The sequence below is a fragment of the Octodon degus genome, unplaced genomic scaffold, assembly GCF_000260255.1.
Source record: "Octodon degus isolate 3935 unplaced genomic scaffold, OctDeg1.0 scaffold00215, whole genome shotgun sequence".
Lineage (NCBI taxonomy): Eukaryota > Metazoa > Chordata > Mammalia > Rodentia > Octodontidae > Octodon > Octodon degus.
The window spans coordinates 2,531,820-2,540,635 of NW_004524791.1; the positions used below are offsets into that span (position 1 = coordinate 2,531,820).

Here is an 8,816-nt window from a genome sequence, read left to right on the forward strand (position 1 = left end):
AGGCAGAGACCTCATGGCCGTCCTGCCAAACTTCTGAGAAGGAGCTGCCAGGAGGCTGTGCCGGCAGCGCTCTTGAGCCCAGGATTGCCACAACAGTCTAAGCAGCACAGCCAGACCTCAAGTCAGAAACGTAACAGAGTAGCCCCGTGTGGTGGCGCGGCGCATCCCAGAACTCGGGAGTCAGAGGCAGGAGGTTTGCTGGGAGTGAGGCCAGCCTGCACTACAAAGTGAGCTCAAGGCCAGCCTGAGCTGCATAGAGTAAGAACCTATCTCAAAAAGACAAAAAAAAAAAAAAAAAAAAAACCCCAACAAAACAAACCCACAGAGAGGAGATGGAAGACATGTGCCAGACACCACTGAGGACTCTCACCCGGAGCCTGAGCATTAGGGTTACCAAGGTCCTGCTGAGGCCAGCATGGAGACAGAACTGTGAGCAGGGGAGGGCCCGAGTGACACTCCAGGCAGGTGGCGCCCTGACCCAGGCACCTCCTACTCGCTGCCCTCGGGCCCTCCGTGAGCAGTGCCCCGTCCCTTCTGAGGCTCAGTCCTCAGTGTGCACTTCCCTGCACCAGGCGACCCACTGCCATGTCCTCATCTCAGGGACACACACTGACACCCACACGAGGGAGAGGCTTACCAGGGTCACACTTTCTGAACATCAGTGGTTCAAGGTAGGATAGCTAGTACGGAGCAGACTCTGGGGCTGGGGCTGGGAGGAGGCCGCGTGCAGTGCAAGGCCGGGGCCCTGCTAGGCCTCAACCACAACAACCTTCTTGCTCCTAATACCAGGGAGTGAGGCAGTGAGGTGCCAGTCGGCCCGGCTCCTCCTCCTATTGCAGCACCCCCACCGGAGGCTGCGGCCTCGCAGCTATCCCTCCTGCCTCTCTTCTCAGACCCTCATCCTTACCCAAGCAGCCTCTCGGTGCCCGCACTTACCGGCCGCCCAAACACCACGGCCCCTGGGTGCAGGTAGACCTCCACGACGTCACTCTCAGGCACTACCTGCACTCGCTGCACCTCGCCCTTGGCCAGCATCTCACTGACGAAGTCGTTCCACGAGATGCTGCTGCCACTGGAGCTGAGTGCATTCAGCAGGCTCATGACTACGGCGATGACGAACAGCGTGCGCAGCCGCTCTCGGTACATCTGGTCCTCCCGCTCCTTGCGCCGCCTCTGCTCTGCGTGGATACAGGACAGCGAGATGCGAAGGTTCAACTAGGGCCCACAGGCCTCTCTGCTCTCCAGGGAAGCTCGCCTGCAGGAGCAGGGCCCACAGTCCTACAGGACCCCGCACTTCTGCTGCGTGTTTGTCACTTAGGATTCACCTAGAGCCTTCGCTCTGAACTACATCCCAGGCCTGCTTTTGTTTGTTTCTTTTGAGATGGTTCTCTCTAAGTCACTAGTCTGTCTGTGCTGGCCTTGCATTCAAGACCTTCTTGCTTTGGCCTCCAGACTGCCTGAGTTTCAGGTGTGTACTACCACATATGGCTCTACCGGTTCTCAGTGGTCACTTGAGACAGGCTGTTTGTGTGCTGTCTGAAGCCACCAACTCCATGCACTGAGGTCTTCTCAAAAGGACAGGAGAGGCCTCTACTTCAGATCCTCGGAAACTTTTGTTTTTACCTTCTATTTATTTATTTGGTACAATGTTTCACTTTGCAGCTCAGACTCACTGTGATCCTCCAGTCTCAGTCTCCCCAGTGCTGGGATTACAGGCGTGCTCCACCACGCCTGGTTCTGTTGGCTGGCATGGCATGCCCAGGGTTTGAACCTGGGTCCTTCCACTTGCCAAGCAGGTGTTTAGACTGTCACGCTATCCCCCCAGTCTCAACAAGAAATTCTTCTTCTTTTTTTTTTTTGCTGTGTATATTTCTTTACTGATCTTGGGAACAAAAGGAATATTTTTAAACACAAAAAATCTTTCCTGTTCCTGGGTGCAGAGTTCCACTTGAACAACTTAGCAAGATCCCATCTCAAAATAACAAAAAGGTTTGGGGCTGGATATTTCAGCATATGCCTGTTATAGGAGGTACTCAGGAGGCTGAGGCAGGAGAAACACAAGTTCAAGCACAGCCTGGACAACTTAACAAGACCCTGTCTCTAAATAAAAATAAAGTTGTTTTACTTTTTTTTTGTCTGTTTGTTTTTGGCTGAATCGGGGACTGAACTCAGGCCTTTGCACTTGCCAGGGAAGTGCTCATTCTACTGAGCCATCTCCCCAGCCCCAGGGGTTGTTTTGTACCAGGGATTGAACTCATGACCTTGTCCTTGTCAGGCAGGTACTGCACCCGCGGTCCCTGTGCTTTGCTAAGCTTGTTCTAAATAGGTGCTTTAGACCACTGAGCCATCTCACCAGCGCCCTGTATGTCTTTCTAATTCACTTACAATCTTGCCTTTTGAACTTAATGAACTTGCTTAATGAACTAAATGAACTTAATTCGTTTAGTTGTTATTTAACTTAATTTATTACGCTGGTCATGGTGGTACACATATCTGGGAGGCTGAGGCAAGAGGATGTAATGTTTGAAACCATCCTGGACAACTCAGTGATTCTGTCTCAAAATAAAAATAAATAAATAAATAAATAAAGGCTGGGGATATAGCTCAGTGCAAAGGTCCCAAGTCCACTCCCCTGTACGGCTAAAAAAATTCTTATTATGAGAGCAGAATTAAGACATAAATTGGACATGTAATTCAGTTAGTATACTGCAAAGCACGCAGTAATTTTCCTAAAAATTAACAATTTCCACATCATTGCTCCAAATAACAATAACCAGCTTTCTTTTCTCCCCCAATCTTTTTTTTCTTTTTTTATTCATTTTAATGAGAAAATAAAATAGCAATGAAACAGTTTCAAAACGGGTTAGTAGGACAGTTACAATAATTAATACATTGCATATTGTTGTCTTTGTAGTGGTTATTCAGAGGACAAGATGCAGACATGAGATCTTGTCTAAACACTATTAGTACAAGTCAATAACTTCTGAGGATAACTCAGTACTATCATAGGCTGCTGGACAGCGTTGGATTGTTTATTGCTTATTATTATTTTTTTTTTTTTCGGAACTGGGGATTGAACTGAAGCCCTTGCGCTTGCCACGGAAGCACTTATTCTACTGAGCCATCACCCCAGCCCTGGATTGTTTAGCTGAATTCAAACACCTATAGTATTTAGATGCCAATAGAATACCCACCTCTGACAGGACTAAACAAAAAAAAGGGGATGCAAAGGAAAGATCATTTTGTATTTATATATACAAAATAGTTAGGATAGACATACAGCTACTTTCGCTTAATTCAATGAGAAGAAAGAGGTGTACTGTTAGTGTTTGGACAGGATATCGTGTCTGCTTCTTGTGCTATGGATAACCAGTAGGAAGATAACAATGTACAAGGTATTAATTATTGAAACTGTCCTATTAAACAATATTAGTACAAACCTTTCTTCTCATTGAACTAAGAGAAAGTGCTGTATATCTATCCTAACTATTTTGTATATACATATTTTTTCACTATAAAATGGTCCTTTATTTACATTGCCGTTTTTGTTTTGTTTTGTCAGAGATGGGTGTTCCACTGCTGTGAGAGACGCTGTATTCAGCGAAGTCTTTAAAGAACCTTTTAATACTTGGACCAGTTCAAATATTGTAGGTACTTGAATTCAGCTAAATAACTCAATATAGCCCAATAGTCCATAATAGTAGTCCCCCACTTTTTGAGACAGGGTCTCCTTCAGCAGTCCGGGCTGCCCTCAAACTCATGGCCTCCTCCTGCCACACGCTCCTCAGGAGTGCGACTACAGAAGGTGCCACTGTCTCCAGCTCAAATCAGCTTTTAACTCACAGTGCTCAGAAACTAGATCAATTCAGTTAATCATCTCCCTTCTCACTAGCAAGTAAGTCCTAATTCAAGCATAGAAAATGAGACCTAAGTCAGGCAAGGTGGTTCACACCTGTAATCCTGGCACTGGGGAGGCTGAGGCAGGAGGATCCCGAGTTCGAGGCCAGCCTGGGCTACAAAGCGAGCTCAAGGCCAGCCTGAACTGCATAGTGAGACCTTTTCTCAAAAAGACAGAAAAAAGAAAAAAAAAAGAAGAGAGAAAGGAGGGAGGGTGGGAACGTAGGGAGGGAGGGAGACCAACCTACATTAGGCAGGACATGCTTAGATTCTTCAAGTGACCTTCTAGGAGCATGAGAAGCCAGGGGCGCTGGTCTACGATGGTCACTCTTGTGCTGGGCCAGCCCCGCTTCACTGCTGTGCTCTTGGGCCTGTTGCCAAGCCCAGGGGACTGACCCTGGGCAGGAGGGCACGGTGAGCACCGTGGGCAGAGCTATGATTTGCCCTTTCTGTGTAGACACAGCAAGTGTACCTGGCTTCCGGCATTTCTGAATGCAACACAGGGACACAGGTGCCCATGGAAACGACCCCAAAAGAGCATGGACAAGGGTACCTGGTAGCATATACCTATAATCCCAGAACTCCAGAAGCTGAGGCAGGAGAATCACTGGATTTTCAAGGCTACCTCGGCTACACAGTGAGTTCAAGCCCAGCCTGAACTACACAGTGAGACCCTCCTTGTATCATTCCCTTCCCCCGCTCCAAAGAAAGAACATGCACAAAGAACCCAGGATTCACTGAGAAACAGAAAGGGGAGGACAGGGAGGCAGGTGTGCACAAGCACAGGCAACCCCAGACACCTGGGCTCCCCTACCTTCAGGGATGGCTCCCCCTTGCTAAGAGGAGAGCACACAGTGAAGATGCCAGAGGGAGCTACTACTTTAGAACATCAGGCAGGTGTACCTTCATCGTCTCCTGCGGCCTGCCCCTTGGGCTTATCATTGTCTTTGTTCTTTTGCTTCATTCTTGAGGTAGTAAAATAGCAAGTACCACCTGTGAACAGTAGGGAAACAATGTAACAACCAGGTTCATGCCTCCTGAGACACAAGGGAGAACAGGACAGGCCCAAAGACCCAACCACAGCCAAAGCCATCTGAAACCCACACAGAAGGTATCCATGTGAACTGATAAAGCATCTATTTCTATCATTCTTAGTACAGTATCTGCTAATTAAGGAACAGTGAAGTAGGTGCAGGCCTGTAATCCCCATACTCTGGAAGGCCGAGGCAGGAGGATCACAAGTTCCAGCAATCCCAGCACTCGGGAGGCTGAGGCAGGAAGATCAGTGCAAGTTCAACACCAGCCTGGGGAGGCTGGAGAGATAGCTCAGCAGTCTAAGCACCTGCGTGGCAAGCACAAGGACCCAAGTTCAATCCCTGGTCCCATGTGCTGTGCCTGCCCACGTGTAGAGGTACACGCCTGCAATCCCTGGACTAGGGAGGGAGAGACAGGAGGACCACTATGAGTCCAAGCTGCATAGTGAGACCCTATACCAAATAAATAAAACATTTTTTTTAACACAAGAAAAAGAGGGCCAGGGAGATAGCTCAGTGACCCTCCTGTTCAGCCTCCTGAATGCTGGGATTAAGGTGTGTGGCACCACACCTGGCAACAGGGCACGTTCTGACAGATGCTTCATTGGGTGACTTCTTCATCCTGCCAACACGACCACGTATTTCCCTGGACCTCGATGGCAGAGACAACCGCTCCTGGACTACCTCCCTGCGCAACGCTCCCGTCCTGAACCCTGCAGGTCACTGGCACACACTGGATATTACCATTTCATCAGGCAACAGAAATTTTCCAACTCAGTTATGGTCTTCTGGCCTCCCCGCAAAACATGTGGTTCATGACCAATGGAAATATGACACACTGTGCAACTGTGGACTCACACATGCCATCCCCTCTGCTGTGCCACTTACTACGAACAAGCACACACCTAAAAGTCGCCAGAGTCCCGCTGGATTTTGAACTAGATGCTGTTTCAGCAGCAATCCACCAAGCCCTTCCAAAGCAGGCATTAGCATTCTTGACTTCGAGCTCTAAAAAACAAAACAGGACTGAGCCCACAAGTACACCAAACCAATGAGGATAAAAAACATTTTTTAAAAGCTTAAGTTGGCTTTAAAATAAAAATAACTGATGTAAAAAATAAATAAATAAATAAATAAATGAAAAAAAAAAAAAGCTTAAGTTGGTATCTCCTTGTAGTGCTCACCCTGCCCTGAAGTGCGGACAGTGTGAGCATTACTTTAAAGTTTTAAAGTAACACCTAAACATCTGAAGCTACCAAGCCAAGCCAACAGCAGGAGCGGGCTTCGGTGCCCACCCAATGCTCGCGGGGGGGCCGCCCTGCACTGTGCGTCAAGAGCTCCAGCAGGACAGCTGCTCACCAGCCACACTCCCAGCTCCCTCCGACATGAACACTGTCCCACTGGAAAGTATTCAATGGTTTTTTTTTTTTTTTTTTCTTTCTTTCTTTTTTTTACAGTACTGGGATAGAACTCAGAGCCTCCCACATGCTAGGGAAGTGTTCTACCACTGAGCTACATCCCAAGGCCAGATGTTCTTAAGATCATTTCGGGGCTCTAGGTATGATGGTGCATGCCTGCAATCCCAGCACTCGGGAGGCTGAGGCAGGAAGATCAGTGCAAGTTCAACACCAGCCTGGGGAGGATGGAGAGATAGCTCAGCAGTCTAAGCACCTGCGTGGCAAGCACAAGGACCCAAGTTCAATCCCTGGTCCCATGTGCTGTGCCTGCCCACGTGTAGAGGTACACGCCTGCAATCCCTGGACTAGGGAGGGAGAGACAGGAGGACCACTATGAGTCCAAGCTGCATAGTGAGACCCTATACCAAATAAATAAAACATTTTTTTAACACAAGAAAAAGAAGGCCAGGGAGATAGCTCAGTAGAATAAGTGCTTGCCTGACAAGTTCAGGGTCCCGAGTTCAATCCCTAGTATCGCAAAAAAAAAAGAAAGAAAAAGAAAAAAAGACCAGCCTGGGCTACAAAGTGAACTCAAGGCCAGCCTGAAATGTGTAGTGAGACCCAGTTTCAAAAAGAGAAAGGAAAAACAAATCAGAGCAGCCATTTATTTATTTTGGGGTGGTACTGGGGAGTGAACCCAGGGCCTTTATGCAGAGCTACAGGTCTAGCTCTTTTTAAAGTTTTGGGATAGTGTCTTACTAAGTCACTTAACTGCCCAGGCTAGCACTGAACTTACGGTTGGCCTGCTCTGCCTCCCAGAGCACTGCAATTATACGTGTGCACCACCACGCCCGGTCTCAACGGTCCAATATCTTCTCTATTTCTGTGTTGTCATTTTCTCTTTTCCCCTTTAAGTTTCTCCTTAGCGCCTATTCCTGTCCTGCTGCTAGGGCGAAGAGGAATGCTCTGCTCAAAGCTCTTAGCTAGGGGCCGTGGAGATGGCTCAGTGGAATAAGCGCTTCCCTGGCAAGCACATGGGCCTCAGTTAAGGCCTGAGTTCAATTCCTGGTTCCGCAAAAAAAAAAACAAAAAACAAAAAACAACCTCTTAGCTAGCACATACTACATGCAACTTCCTATTAGCAAGGGGATGAAATCCCCAGTCTACGCCACTACTACCATTCGTGTCTCAGTGAGGGCCACAGAGTTGAGACTGAGCCCAGTAAATGAGCAACATCAGTGTAGTGGCCAGCTGTGATGGTGATCATCTTGTAATCCCAGCACACAGAAGGCTGAGGCAGGAGGACTGAAAGTTGGAGCCCAATCTAGGCTACACAGCAAGTTCAAGGTCAGTATAGAGTGCACAGGGTACCCTAACTTTAAAAAAAAAAAACAAAACACCGAAGTTGGCATTCTTCAAAGTTAGCCCTAAACTAGGCATGGTGTCACACACCTGTAATTTCAGTACTTGGACAGCAGAGACAGAGATCCAGGCTACCCTAGGCTAACAGTGATTTCAAGTCTATCTCTGACCAAAAAGCAAAACAATCCTAAACAGTTTGTTTGGGCCAGGGATATAGCTCAGCAGCATTAGTGCCTGCCTGGCAAGTGCAAGGTCCTGAGTTCGAGCCTCAGTACCAAAACAAAAAAGATGTCTCTAATAGCAGTAGTAGTAGTAATAATAATAATAATAATAATAATAGGGCTGGGGAGCTAGCTCAGCGGTCTAAGCGCCTGCCTGGCGAGTGGAAAAACCAGTGTTCAATCCGAGGAACTACACACCGTGCTGGACCTGGAACCCATGCTGTGCTTGCCACAAGAACTGGGTGAGGTGGCACAAGCCTGTAATCTCAGCGCTGGGGAGGCTGAGACAGGAGGATCACTACGAGTCCAAGCTGCGTAGCAAGACCCTGTACTAAATAAAGAAATGATTCTTAGAAGTTATAAGCAAAATAAGATAAAATAAATAAAAGCTCGGGATGTGGCTCAATGTAAAGGCCTGCATTGAATCCACGGTACTAAACGGTAAGTCTCTGCAGTTTACGCGTCTCTGAACGCGAATAGTCTGAGCACCGTTTCAAAGTTTTAAGATGACCGGAAGATGTCTACGCTTTCGGGCCGGCGCTCCCGGCACGGCTGGGACGCGGCGGGGCGCCCCCGCACTTGGCAGGAGGCGGTTACCCGGCGCGCAGGGTCTGCCCGCAGCCGCTCCCGCGACACACCGGAGTCCCTGGGAGGCGCGGGGACCCCGCGAGGGAACGAGCTGCCTCGGGCGGAAACGCCAGCCCGGCCCCGGCGGAGCGGCGAGGCTGGAGGCCGCGGTTACCTGCAGAGCTCGGCCCCCGGCCCCGGCGGCACTCGGGGGAGGCCTGCAGACCACGCAGCGCCTCGTCTTCGCAGGCCCGGCCGAGAGGCCCGAAGCTGGGCCCCAGAGCCGCGCGGGACACGGCCCCGGGCCTCGGCGCAGGGCGCGCAGCAGCAGCAGCAGC

General features: G+C 49.1%; 1 protein-coding gene across 1 annotated transcript in view; it reads right to left on the reverse strand.

The window, feature by feature from the left end:
• Spg7 (SPG7, paraplegin matrix AAA peptidase subunit) overlaps positions 1 to 8,816 on the reverse strand; it is a 47,828-nt gene that overhangs the window by 25,647 nt on the left and 13,365 nt on the right. Inside the window, exons 5-8 of the mRNA XM_023705208.1 lie at positions 8,654 to 8,815; positions 5,837 to 5,939; positions 4,801 to 4,890; positions 937 to 1,178 (exon numbers count right to left, since the gene is read on the reverse strand). Of these exons, the coding sequence (XP_023560976.1) occupies positions 937 to 1,178; positions 4,801 to 4,890; positions 5,837 to 5,939; positions 8,654 to 8,815 (597 nt within the window). The remainder of the gene's footprint in view (positions 1 to 936; positions 1,179 to 4,800; positions 4,891 to 5,836; positions 5,940 to 8,653; position 8,816) is intronic.